Source organism: Netta rufina (genome assembly GCF_964035555.1).
Source record: "Netta rufina genome assembly, chromosome: 5".
In the NCBI taxonomy this organism is placed as follows: domain Eukaryota; kingdom Metazoa; phylum Chordata; class Aves; order Anseriformes; family Anatidae; genus Netta; species Netta rufina.
Window position 1 is genome coordinate 50,229,540 of NC_140128.1, and position 14,879 is coordinate 50,244,418.

The window sequence follows — 14,879 nt, forward strand, 5'->3', positions numbered from 1 at the left end:
TCTGATCTGAGTTGCTTGCTAGAACTTGGGGACAAGGGCTGTGCTTATGTAGCCAACATATTTGAGCTTAAAGGACTTTAACTATCAGTGCCAGGTGAGGACGAGAAGCTGGAAAGCCATAAAAGAAAGGTGCACGTTACCTACTGCAGGTGCCAAGAAACTAATTGCACTGGGAAACTTTCAAAAAGGAAAAGCCCTGGTCTTATATTGGTAGGTCTACCTCATCTCTGTGACACACTGACATTCAACACTGGTGCACCCACCACATTACTACAAAAATGTTTTCAATATTCAGGGTATGTGAAATATTTAACGGAAAACAAATGGGAAAAAGTAATTAAAACCAATTTGATTAATTTGGGGACTATTAGCACAGATTAACATGGTACTCTTAAAACATGCTGAACTGTGCAAAGCTGTGTTTCTGAACCCTTGTACTCTGGGGCCTCCCAGCTCCAGCAGGAATTTTGGAGGTATAATGGTCAACACAGATCAAATTGTAGCATGTACCCCATCATTTTTAACCTGAGCGTCCCTTAAGAGTCGTCACATAACTATGAAGACAGTTCATTCATCAGAGGAAGAAGACATGCAGACTTGTATTTAAACTAGGTCAAGAAATAATGTTTTCACTTTTTTAGTTGTTTTTTTTTTTTTTTTTTTTTTCAGATTGAGAGTGAGTTTTTGTAAACTCTAGAAGATTTATAAGATTTATAAAAATATTAATAGGAACTAAAGACAAAAGCAAAAAGACAATACAAGGTGAACAGACCATAACTTTATTGGAGATATACTCAGCTACAATTATTACAAAAAACTATTAAAGGTAATTGTGATCCATAAGGTGCAGATTGCAAACTTCTGCAGCATGATTACAGTATGAATGAATTACATTTTATGTCCCTTAAAGACAGCTGCAGCATGTGATGGTAAATATTTTATTGTCCATCAAATTATATTTGTTATTCACTCTACTTGATTTCAACCATCTTTTCAGTCAAACTATTTACAATAAAAATGCCTGCAATTTCCAATTCTTGTTTTCAAACATTTTTCTCTCTAACTTGCTGCTGCAGTAAATTCTGAGTGCATCTACAAAGCAATTAAAGTAGTCTGTGGTTGCCATTCAAATAAATGAGGGAAATAAAAACAAGGAGTTTATTGGATAAAATTTATTTTTAAGAAATGTAGTTAGCTTTGACAGAAGTTAATTTTAACTGCTAGTGGAGTATACTACAATGACCTCTAGATATTTGCTAACATAATTCAGATTGAGTTACAATTGATATTTAGATTACATTTCATGGTCATGAACTGTAGTGTTTTAAGTTTTAAACCTAATATGAAAGTAAAGAAATTAACTTCTTGAAAATTAGAGCAGTTGGGAAAAGATCAATGTCAGTAATTAAGTACCAAAAAATCAAAATCCTTCTTGTTTTACTCATATAAAAAATACAGATTTCCAGGAGAATGTTTTTATAGGTAACCCCACCAAAGGCATACAAACCCAGAATACTGTCAGACAGAAGCAAGTGTAGCATCACAGGAGATCTCAACACTATTTGTCATTGTCAGATTATGTGTAATGCTGTGACTGGGATACAACAATTTCATTTTCTATACAAATAAATGCATGTAGCATAGTTATCTCATACGCAGCAACATAAAACCCCCATTTTCCAGTTTATAGTTCTGTATTTACTTACAAGGAGAAGAATCCAAACTATATATATAAAAGCACAGGATCTTCAGGTTGTAAAAGAACGCAGTTCCATTAATTAAAATACTACTACCTCAATTTGCACTAGCTGAGGATCTGGCATCTCATCCCTGGGCCAACACTGTGTTTCTCCCCAGCACTGAAACTAGTCTGAATTCTTCCCTAAATTCTGCACTCTGCAGTCACAACATACTATTGTGTAACAAGGCTAAAAAATAATAGGCTTTTTCTGTATGGACTTTAGCAGCATCAAGCTGAACAAACACTTCAGAAGTCACTACTGGACACTCGATATTCAGACAGAGCAGAGATCTAGTTGTGGCTGACCAAATTCTAGGGACTGTCATCTTGCAGAAACTACATTATACATATATGTCGGTTTGTTCAGAGATAATTACTGGAGTGTCAGAGGTCATTCTAATTTTAATTACTTCACATAACAGTAAAATGATGTAGTAAAAAAAAACAATAGCTTTAAAATACAACCAAGAGTTGTTACACACGTTCGTTGTATTTTTCCACATACAGTAAAAATGCCACAGACATTGCAAATGACCTATTTAAGTTGTGCAAGTAAATGACACATTGCAGGCATTATAATTATCTTTTTCAAATTCAGTAAATCAGAACAGCAGCAAGGCCAAACCACATTTTTCCTCTCTGTTAAGCATTTTTTTCCTTGAAATGAGGTAAAGCATGGTACCAAGTGCAATGCTTATTTGTGCTACATGAACAGAACAGCGCAAAAAAAAAAAGCCATAAAAATAAAAACGCAGCATAGTTAGGAGGACTGTTTAAAGTACAGTATAACAGGACTTAGATAAAAAAAAAAACAAGGTTCATGCCAACTAACCCCCACACTATTTATGATGAGCCTGTGTGGTTGCTTTTGAAGATGGGTTGCAACAGTCTGCTTACACTTGTGCTCACAGCATGGCAAGTGATCTCTATCCCAACCTTCAAATGATCAGATTTAGGTCTTTAATAGCATACACTGTCCAATATCAAAACCATATCAACTGAAGGGTAAAACACACAGATGTACAACATGGAAACTAATATGATTTTTCTATCTCAAAGGATACAAAATATTTCAATGAGGTCACACTGGAAAAAATTACGGCATTTAAAATGCATTTAAAAACGCATCAGCAGCAGAAACTACTTTAATAGTCAGCCACTACACCTTTCAGATTTCCAATTCATAGGCTTTATCTAGTAACAAAGTGATCATTAAACTGTTCTGAAATACAGAGCAAATTCAGTTAATTTTCTTTGCATCAAAAGCACTCTGTACCACTTTACTGCTAACAATCACCTGAAACCCCTGAGAATCTATAACCTTATAACAATCAGTAAGAAATTGTAGGCGTTCAAAGACTAACTTAAATTTTAGTTGTCTGTAATGCAGTTAAAACTACTTAAGACTTTCTGGATGGTCTGATTTTATCTGCTGATCGATGTCTGGTGAGAAACACATAATTGCTAAATTTACTGACCATGTATTTTCTCTAAGAAACTTCACTCCGACCCTCTAGGAGTGAGCTATAGGAGGAAGAAAGAGCTATAACTTAAAGAAAAAGCTAACTCATAGCAATTTACTTTTGAAAATTTAGACTGCATGTTTTCACTGTTCCATCTCATTCACATTTTTATGCACATCAAGACTTGCAGGTCTTATACTTTGCTGTTACAATTTCATGACTGAAGTACCAAAGAAATGCTAGAATTTGTTTACAAGCTAGTAACAATGCTTTTTTCAAATACAGGAATGGTCCTTTTTGCAGAATGAAAAATGACTGAGATAGAAAATACACAAACATTTGAAAACTGTATTTCAGAAAAGCTTAATGCCTATCCCTTGCCACTAAGGCTTTTTTTTTGTCTTTTTTTTTTTTTTTTTTTTTTAACTTAAGAAAGCAAGAGCTGACAGTTTTTGTTTTGTTTTAGTGTGCATTTTGTGAGGAAAGGAATAGGGTTTAAAAGCAGGAAGTACAGTATTTATCTGTAATTTAATACATAAGACACAGCATCAAGTTCATACTATTGTGCTGGAAAACGTTAAAACACCTTGCTCTGCTTTCTCAAACTTCAAGCATAATTAAACAGGGCAAAATTGCAGCAAACCTCTACTGATATTGGTGGGAGTACAAGACCCACAGCTTTTTAAAAAGGTAAATTAAGAGGTATTACAGTTACAGTGCAAAAATTAAAATTTCAAGCATAATATATAAACATAGCACCAAAACAGAAAAAAAAAACAATGCATGCAAAAAAAAAATAGAAGAAAAAGAAAAGAAAAAAGAACTGAGGTATTTAAGTGAAGAGTGCCTACATAAATCTAATTAAAGAAGTATAGGCAAAGCCTAAAAAATAAAAGTATGATTTCCCCCCACCCCCAGTAGACCAAAACATCAATGAGCTAGTTTTTCTAAATTAAGGACCTAAATCACAGATGTATCAAAAGTACGGCAGTTATCTCAAACATCAACTTTCATGTTATTTAACAGCACAGCTTTGGTAGGTGAAATATGCATGCAACTCTGAAAAGTACAGTAAGAAATTTACGTGGAAATATCTCTAAGTGTAAAGGTGCTCCGTTCATTAAATACGTAACCAATTGACTAAAAAATCTGCAGCATATTTTAGGTGTGATATGTCTAAGGTTATTTAGTTAGAGTGACAACTTGCACTGTGCAATTATTCATTACTGTTTCCAGTATTGGAACTATCTAGCTTGCAGGTTTGTGTAAAATTGGAATTTTAGCCAAAGACCATATTTTGTTTATGGTATAAAAAAATCTGTAGACTAACCACCTCCTCTGAATTGTTAAAAATAACCTAATTACATATATATGAATACAATTTCTATTATAATCCTGTAATAACTCACAGCTATAGTCATGAGTTGTACTGTAAATATAGAGCTGTATCATTGTAAAATGCATAACAAAATGACGGGAATGTAAAACAGCTTGTTCCAAAAAAGATCAAAAATTAAAGATTATTAATGAGGGTTTATTTATTTTTAAGGCAAGAACCTTTTTTATGCAAGACTATGTGGCATAAGGAAATTGAAGTCTCGATCTACCAGTATGCCAGCCATTTCAGTTAAAATCTGTCCCTAACAAATAAGTGCAATAATGATTGGGAATGTCATCTTAATGTAAAAAGATGACATGGAGGAAAAAAAAAAAAAAAAAAAAGGAGAATACTGGCACACTTATTCTTTCTTATACCCAATCATCCAGTACAGTTTATCAACTGCTTTATGACTGGCACTAGTGCACAGATTGAAGAGTTTCAAGATTACTATATATAAATCTAGCAACTGCATTAGGCATAAGCTCCCTGGCCTTCTAACACTAAGCAAAGCTGTACTGACAATAAAAGTAAACCAAAAAGACCTGACAACAATTATTCTGAACACTTGCTAAATGTCATCATTAAAGCACTCTTGTGATTAAACAAAGCAGAAGTGAGGAAAGAAGACAAGATTGTGTTTGCGCAAAAAACTAACTACAATTAGTTCCAAAATTTTATACATGTTAAATGTTTTGTTAACTATTCTGTTATCAAACAAACTTTAGATTCTGTCTTCCAATTTGTTCCTCTCAACATTTTTAAAAATTTGCTTTTTTTTTAAATGTGTTTTTTCCCCATTTTATTTATTTTTTAAGAGGAGTCTCAGCTGTTTGGGACCTGAGGTTGATTTGCTTTGAGGCTTCGTAGTGCTCTTCTTGCAGCTGCAGATTTGGCAATCCTGTAGCTTCTGCCAACACCTTTAAACTTTCCCTTTCCTACAACTTCCACTGTTACTCTGACCTTTCCATCGTAAGTTCTTTCTGCAGGACTGCAAAAATATACACAAGAATTACTTACTGTCTAGGCAAGTTAATGTGAAACACAAGACCTACTTTCTCTTTTCTACATAAGTAAAAGGAGCATAGTTAAACAGAAATCATTACTTTTCTCAGAAAGTTATACATGGGGAAAAAATGAACACAAAGACCATCTTAGCTGCTTAGTGCAAATAAGATTAAAAGTCACTCATGACATTTAAAACTATTCAGTAGTTTATGAAGCACAGCTTAAAAACATTTTAGGGCAGTTTATACCAAAGAAAGTGTATTCTTACCTAAATTTGGCCGTCTCTGGCTCCATTTCCAGCAGCTCTCGCACTGGGGAACGAGGCACATTAGCAGAAAATTTTTCTGTTAAAAAATAAATAATAAAAATGATGCTTGTTCTTTTCATGACAGATGGCACTTAATAATTTTTTATTTTCTGAAAGCTGACATTACCTATTAATGGCCTCATCATTGGATAGTACACTTGCCAAACCATTTCCAAAGACATTCCACTATCCATATAAATGGCACCAGCAAGAGACTCAAATATATCCCCCATGGCCTTTGGTACTTCAATGTCTTCCTCTTTTTCTTCATCTTCTTCAGATCTTCTGAGCTGTTTGCAATTACAAAAAGGGAGAGGGGGGAGGGAAAGGGGGAGAAAAGAGAAAGACATTTGCTTCTTTTAAAATAAAACAAAGATCTTCAGAAATGTAACCTCTCTTACATCCTATCCTGAGCTGCTTCCTTTAAGTTTTTCATTGACAACTTTCCACAGTGAAATTGTTCTTTTATTCCCCAATGAAACCATGAAACCAAGTTGCTGGATATATCATTTTTCAAACGTGGAAAAAAAAATCCCAAACACCATTGTGTACAGAGGACTTATATGCTTTGTGAATTCCTGCTTTAATAATTCTGTAGGATTTCACCATGGGTCTGGTTTTTTCCCCCAATAAGAAACAGACTTGGCTCTATCAGTGAATACTAGCAAGATACTCATAACAAAAGACGACTTCATACATTAAAGACCTCCTAGAAGGAGTCTTTAAAATCTCTAAGTCAAATCCATGGATGAAAGTTGGATGCACCTTACCTTACCTCAGAAGACCTGCATAAAATAAACATTACCAAAACAAGCCATGGATAACTGATAACCCACCCAGCATTTCTACCTAAAATCAATTAGCAAGTCAAACCTGATGTGTATACCTTCCAAATAGGGGTTTCAGATTGAAATGAAATGGTTTGTGTTTTGAATACTGTATTTCATACCAAGTGCAAACTGAAGCACTTTAGAATTACACAGAACTTAAAAAATAGAAGAGAGAAATTAAGAGCTATAAGGCAAGAAGCAACAGATGTTTCAGGAGTGAGATCTGAAAAAAGAAAAGCAGATGACGTGGAGACACACATGGAAACCAGTCTAGCTGGCATGAACTGCAGAAACAAAGACTCTTGCATTAACTGTGATGAAATAAGAGTTTCAGTAATTCAGTGCCAGACCAAGATAGGGAGCAGGCATAGGGAGAGCGAAACAAGAATTTTATTTGAAACAGCTATCTCACAATTTGGTTGCAACTTCAGTGGAAGTTTCTAGGCAATCTTTTTGCATACCAGCAAAAACCGAACAAAGCTAAGAATCACTGTTATGAGCTTGTAAGATGAGTTTCTAACCTTTTTACTTACATTGCGATGAACACAGGTAACAGTTTGATCTCTGATGTGAAATAATCTGTATTATCTAAGTTTCAATGAAAATTTTTCTTAGTCAATACTTTTTCAACCTTCCCATAAAACATATGGATTTCGCTTTCTAACAGATGCAAGGGCAGTAAAAACATAAGGAACTGAAGCCTTGTGATTCCCAAGCTTTAAATTGTGTATCAGAAAGTAGAAGTTACTAAACTCAGGGAAAACGTGTTTATCTAGTGCTAGTGTATTCTCAGAATATTTTCTAAAGATTAGTCATAGTTTTTCAGAAGACAAACTATTAGGAATATCTATTTGATAACATTTTTAAAAAAAGGATGATATCCTTCTCTTCCAAAACCCTGGTTAGAATTTGACCCTGAAGGCCCTTGCTCTCATACATTTTCTGAGTAGCTTATCTAAAGGAGTTGGTTTTAGTCCATTCTTTATTAAATTTTCATTATCATTATTTTCCCACTTGGATACAGATATGATCTGTGCTTGCGAGTCTTCAGTTAAACTCTTTATCAAGTGGTTTATTTGAATGATGCTTATGCTTCCCTGTCTAGCAGATACAAGGCTTTTCGTTTTACATTTCAAACATACTGGAGTGCAATGCGATGACACCTGCTCCAGCAAAAATCATCCACAATAAAGAGTGAGAATTTCTTATACAGTGTGCTAAATTAAATAATGCCAACCATTGTGCCAAGATGGTATTGTTCATAGCGTTACATAAATATCCTACCCTGAGTTAGCACTATGTGACTTAGTGCTTCTTCATTACAATTTTATGGTATAGTAGGCTTCCAGTCAATCAGAGAAGAAAGCAAGCTAAGAACAACACGGGGAAAACACTCTAATAACAATGACACAAAGGTGAAAATTAAATTGAAATTGATTGTCACAGAAAAATATATAGGCAAAACTGGTCTCAAATTGTTTTCTGAATGTTTTTATGTATGTTATACCTTCTGAAGCTTGTATTTTACTCTGCATATTGAATGCTTTATTACTGGGAGCCACCTGCTTTTTTGGCTGCTTTGTGCTTAGAAGTGAAACATTACAAAAATGCACATCATGCTAAAATATCCAATAGCATGCTACAAATCATATATTCAAAACATTTTTTCTACTACCACTAACCTCAGAATCCATTCCTTGCATTTCATTCTTTTCCATCTGAAACTGCACAAAGTCATCAATAACATGAAACAGTTCAGGAGAGACAGCTTTGAAGTACTTGTGGTAGTCGTACTTTACAGCTAGTGATGCAAAAATGGTATTATTGACTAGAGCAGATCGCAGGTCAGTAAGAACTCCTGGAGAATGTTGCCGTGGGTCTTCATAAAGGTGCTTGGTTATGAGGTAGTCCAAAATTGCATCTCCCAGGAATTCTAAGCGCTGGTAACAATCTTGAAAGCATTGGAAATAGAAGAATATATAACAACAGAATTAAGTTTAGCACACACATTCTTTCCAGGCCTTTCTGGAAAGGAGGTTTGGTACGCTGCCCTGTGAATTCCACAAACTATCCAATGCTCACGGAAGACAATGTGTATTTTAAAACAGGTATCATCATTATCTTTAAAAAGGTTGTTAGTGAATTATAAAAATAAGGAAAAAAACACAAGTTTTATTTAAAAATAAAGCTACTTTTAAACCAAATGTTAATTTGTCAGGCTAGCAAAATACTTTTGTTTATAAACAATTCATGCTTATGCCCTATTGTGCTGAGAAACATGCACAAATAAAAAATCAAGAGACTCTACTAGGAAATTAATTTGAAAAGGATGACAATCTTCTGAAAATGAATAAAAAAAATCACTACATTAAAAGCAGGGGGACATACAATGAGATTTTTTGATGCAATTGGCCACACATTTAGAATTCTTTGAATGCACTGAACCAAGATTCCCATTCAGAAGGGGCTCTTTTAAGCTGACAAATAAAATTGGCAAGCTTTCGCTGTTTGGAAAATTGACAAGGGAGAGGGGAACGGAGAGCTACGGAGGTCTATTTTTAGAAAATAAATAAAACCACCACCAACAACTAAACCTCTTGAAAGCAAACAGGGATAGGTGGGAAGAGAAGGAAGGAATACAAAACTACTACTTGAGAATGAAATGGCAGTAGGAAGCTGCTTTTACAGCAACTGAATCTAAGATGCTGTCACATCACAACTAATGCTTCTTAAGAAAAGAAGCTTTGCCTGTTGCAGCAACTCCAAATTATCTTATTTGGTAAATAGAAAAGGGAGTGGGATCAAAAGTTTTGGCTACGAGCAATGTAATTTCATCTAGACACTATGCCCCAATGTTTCTGTTTGCATGTATAAAAAGGAATTATCTACCTTCTATACGTTTTGTGAAGCTTCTGTAAAAAGTAAATGTACTTGTAAGCAATACTACTTCAAATGAAAAACCAAAGGAGCATTTCAGTGTTTTGTTAGGACCATTTCTCAACGTATTATGTTTTCAAAATGACTTATTTCTTTAATTAAAGCAGAGACTTCTCACTCCTTGGAATAAGAAACCAATTCACTAAAGGGAAAAATTCAGACTGGTGACTGCACAGGCATTTGCCATTCAAATAGGGTTACATGTTATTATAGCAAAATATTTACAATTTTAGAAAGAACAAATAATTAATTAATTAGTATATGCGAAAGTAATTGAAGAAGATTACAGACATACAAATTTGGATTGCTGTTAAATCTTTTACGAGATCATGTACAGAAACATTAAGCAGTCTACCTGAAATAAATATTTAGTCTGATTTAGTAAACTGCTTCAGTATTTACTCAATAAAATACCTAGACTTAATTAAGCCTTCCAATCCACAACCTCAGATTAAAATCTCTGTATTTCACTATTTTAGAGACTATTAAGCTAATAAACGTTGTATAGTCTACACTTAGTCTTTAGAAGTACAGTCAAAGTATAATATTTGGGGAATTAAATTATGGGACAAAACTGGTAAATGTAGTTGCAAAACATGATCTCTGCTTCTAGAAGAATTGTGATTTTCTGGATTTATATAGGAAATTATCACAGCTAAATAAAAATCTAACGTAAATTCTATGCAACTGATACAGTGATACAGTGTCAGAGATGAAATTCGTTTCTGTATCAAGTCAAAATATGAATAATCCTTGAGATACAGCTTCAACAAGTACCCCCCTTCTAAATCAAGGCAAGATACTGTTTTCTAAGATTTTCTGTTAAGAGACTGTTGACTTCCTAAAGTAGCATGTCAGATATTAAAAAAAGACTACATAGAGGAACAAACACAACATAAACTACTTCTCTTACATTCATCATATAAGAAAAAACAGTTTTCTTTAAGATAACTTACCAGTAATGGTATTATAATGGTATGAGGCATGAGTAAATGCCTGAAGAAGATAAGCCTTGTTCTTAAAACTGTAGTTTATTTTCTTCTCAAAGTTTTCAAAACCAGAAATAAGGTGATTCAGGGTTTTCTCAGCATCTGGGTGATCAAACATACACCTTGGTGGAATCTTCAAACAGCCATACTCCAGGTCTTTATAAAGAGAAGGCTCTGAATTAGCTACAGAAGCAGAAACAGAGTTTGGTGAAAGATTCTTCTGCTCACTGTTACAGTTCTCTCTGGTGGCACACAAAGTGCTTTCCCAATCAGTCTTTTTAATTACAGGGAGCACCTTCAGCCCCAATGAACACAGGAAAAGCTGAGCAGCTCTTTCACCACAGCTGGTCAGATAGCAGCCCAACAGGGCTTCCACACAGTCTGCAATGCTTTTGTCAGCAATACACTGCTCTGTATGCAAGTCATATGAGATAGATTGTTTTCCTGCATCAACACCACAGTTTTCTTCTGATGGATTCCAGAAGCCCACTACAAAATCATCTTCTTCAACAGCCTTGCTAGGATCCAGATAGCACATAGCATCCCAAGAGCTATAGTCAAAATCATCAAAATCTGATGAAAACTGAACGTTACCCAGGGATGACTTTTTGGGTGCTTTCCATTCATAGTTCGAATCAGTGGTTGAAAAGTGAGAGAGAGAAATTTTCTTCACAAAAGCCCCTGATCCCATTAACATATTATCGATGAATTTGATATGCTCCTGATCGTACTCCAAAAAATCATCTTCGAAGTCTGGTTCTTCCTTGGGTAACCTCCACATTAGGTCTTCATCCTCTTCATCATCATCATAATCCTCAAGTTTACCATTGGCCAACAAATTCTCCTTTGTCTGTGAAAGAACACCAAAAATATGGTACTGAGGAGGAAAATGAGAAGCTCTTATTCCAGAAGTGTCATAAGAATATGACTTGAGTAATATCTGCTAATAATAAGCCTGACTTTTTTTTTTTGGTTAATATTCTTAATGACATTGTCTGATCAGATACACAATACAATACAATCTCAATTAATACTAGCATTCTAAGACTGGAGCAATTGTCTTGGAACACACCATTACAGGTTAAGTTATAAAGGTTTTGTATGTTTTATGTACAACACATGTACTATGTTTCATAGGAACTTATGCTTATACCTATATCCAATGCACACACAACTACTCAAAAACTACTAAACCATGCCTACATGCATGCCAAAGAAAACTAAAGAAAAAATTTTAGTAAATTAACAAGTTTAGAGACTTAAAAAAGGAACAGATTTGGGCATATCCTTCTTTCTGGCTACTAAGAAAGGCTACTGCAAATGTTTCAGCAACGTAATTTTGAAGATTCTTTCTACATCCTTCTATGCCAAGTAGAAAGGGGCTCATAGGGTTCACTACAGTCATAATCACCATAATCTCAGTTTGGGGACAAATAAACTGAAAATACATTCAATGAAACACTGTAAGAACCAACTTGACCCTTGTGCTTCAATAATCATCACCTGAAGTAGCAAAATATATTTATCTATCTCACATACAGTTAGTTGCAAATGATCTTCAGTGTACTCAGCAAGCTAATAGAAAGTAAGATTAGTGAATCAGTGTAGGTGATTTATATATTACAGATCAAAAATAGGAGCCTAATACCAGTTGGCAAGAATTAAATGCTTGTGTGGGAGACTGTCTTGATTGCATGCATCAGGGATTGAGTAAGTGATCTTACTGCTTGCAGAACCAAAATACAAGTTAATAATTTATGATTTTAACAAATATGAAATCTCTCCAGTTTGTCATATGTTTCATATTACCAGGATTTCAGCAGAGAACCTCTGGAAAAGCAGATAAATGGCACACGTATACAATATAAGTTTTTGTTTTGTACTGAAATCAACATAAACATTAAATCATGAAGTAAGATTACAATGCAATGTAAAGGCAACAAGGCAACTAGTATTAATCCTAACCTTTAAACAACTACTTTTTTTTTTTTTTTCAAGGCTATGCTTTCAGCCTTACCTACTTAAAAGAAAAGTTACATTTGTCACCAATTTTTTAATACATAAATTCATATCCACAACAGTAGAAGTACGATGTCTCATATCTCTTCCCTCCTCATATGGAGCGAATTGGTATGGACTGAAATAAATGATAAATTGAACACAGATATGCCCAAGCTATACAATGCTGTACAATTTGCTATGGCCCCAATCCAGGAAAGCACTTAAACATATCAGCTAAATGCACAAGTAGTCTTCCTTACATCAAAAGGACTATTCACAGGCTCAACCCAGCATCATTGATGTCAACGGGAATTCTGCCACTGAATTTGATAGGAGCAAGATCAGATTCAAAGTGCTTTTCTGGATTGGGTCCTGAAAGCCAACACCATTTTGAATCAAGTGTAACAGCCTCTATCTGCCCTCAATCTATGTATGCTATACCAAAATCTCAGCTATCTAATCTTGTGAATCTGTGAACCAGATGGGGACACCTCCCTTTGGGCCAAACACACCATTCCTTAGAGGGGTGGATGGGTAGCAGCCGTAAGGTGCACTAGCAGCACTCAAACCCACACGTTGATCAAATGGATGGTGACCTTTGTCGCTATGGAGCAGGCTGTCAGGTTTAGTAAAGACTGAGAGGAAAAATGTTTCCTGTAGAAATTGATAGTTCAGATACATTTGCCAAAAAATTCTGCTGCTGTAACTACCCGTTTCACACACACAAAGCAGGGATTTCAGTAACTTTAATTGTTCAGTACCAAACTACAAAGTTTGATTCAAGTAGTTATTTTGGACACCAGTAGCAGCAAAACATTCAAGACAAGTTTATTTAACCAGTCCCAACTTGAGCTAGTGCTGAGTTTTTTTCTTTTCTTATTATCCACCACCTGTCCCATCTGTCACTAAAATAAAAATACATTCCCTGAATGAGACGTGCTAATTTGGAAGAATCTACTGACTGTTTTTGCAAAGATTTAAAAATTGATAAATTACTACATTTTCATTCACAAGTTAATTACAATTAATTTTTAAGAAAAGGGACATCTAAGTAACCCACTCTAACATTGTCTGCACATCGTTTCTAGTATTAAAAAGATATGAAAATGAAATGGTGAGAATGCTCAGCAGCTAAACGAGCCTGGAAACAATTCTGAGAGTTGAGTTTTTTCATAATTAAACAGCATTTCAAGTAATAATCCAAAATTAACTCCAGAGGAGATGAGTTTTTCTTAAAGATCATGTTTAATTTTGAAGAAGTTATGTCCACTTGCAAGCTGAAGATAATTACATCATGTGTTTTTTCATGCTTTTTGGAAATGAGGTATTTGATAAAATGAATAGGCCAATCTAGGACAGGGAAGATCTTAATGCTTGATAACACAAAAATACTAACATTTGACTAGGACGTTTTAGTAATAATCTGTTATAATGATAGGATATTTCTAGCTCCAGTCATAGACCACGACTCCATGGATAAAGAATGAAATTTAAATCTGAGGTTGCAAAATATCTAGTTGCCACTTGGCACAGAAAAAAAAAACAACAAGCTATTGCTTAGTTACATCACCAAATTTTGGTCTGAAATTTGCATATTTTATTTACAAATAAACAGTGACTAGCAAAGAGGAAAATGCCACTAAAAGTTACGGAGAAGTGAAAGGTTTTAAAAGTAATGATTAGCGCCTGTCCCACATGTACTATTTTATTTTGAGAAAGGTAGAACAGTAAGTCTCTTTGAAATGAAATCTTGGCACAATACTGAACCCCAATAATCAGGTTGTTTTATTCTGCAATAAACATTTATTTGCACAGCACAACTACCTATCAGCCCTCTCATGTGCCCTCTGGTGGTTCTATAATCTGAGCATGGTTTTCGAATGGGAGAAAGGAGCAAATCTCCCCACTTCCCCTAACCTATAAACTATTCTCAAACATTTAAACTTACTCACTGCTGTAATCAGTAATATTTCTTAAACACCCACTTTCAATCTCAGCATACAGAGATTGTAGTAAGAAAATAATTGTCATAGTTCCTGATTAAGATTTGCTATTCCAAAGCTTTTGGTGATGGACAGTAAGGGTGTCTACCTCAGCGTTTTATTTTGGAGAAGTAGCTCTTGATCATCCCTGCTTTGTAGCTAACAGCAACCAATATTTTTTCAAGCCAGCTGCAAACTTTATTCTGCCAAAGCACTACGAAAAACGCCAACTCCTTTCTCCTT

General features: G+C 34.7%; 1 protein-coding gene across 4 annotated transcripts in view; it reads right to left on the minus strand.

Annotated features, from left to right (window-relative positions):
- Positions 1 to 758: 758 nt before the first annotated feature.
- The window catches only part of DICER1 (dicer 1, ribonuclease III), a 69,176-nt gene continuing 55,055 nt past the window's right edge, over positions 759 to 14,879 (minus strand). For all 4 annotated transcript variants that reach the window (XM_084287530.1, XM_084287532.1, XM_084287531.1 and 1 more), the window contains 5 exons: positions 10,621 to 11,503; positions 8,410 to 8,678; positions 6,025 to 6,187; positions 5,859 to 5,934; positions 759 to 5,573 (listed from right to left, as the gene is read on the minus strand). In XM_084287530.1, coding sequence (XP_084143656.1) covers positions 5,408 to 5,573; positions 5,859 to 5,934; positions 6,025 to 6,187; positions 8,410 to 8,678; positions 10,621 to 11,503 — 1,557 coding nt within the window. In that variant the 3' untranslated portion in view covers positions 759 to 5,407. The remainder of the gene's footprint in view (positions 5,574 to 5,858; positions 5,935 to 6,024; positions 6,188 to 8,409; positions 8,679 to 10,620; positions 11,504 to 14,879) is intronic.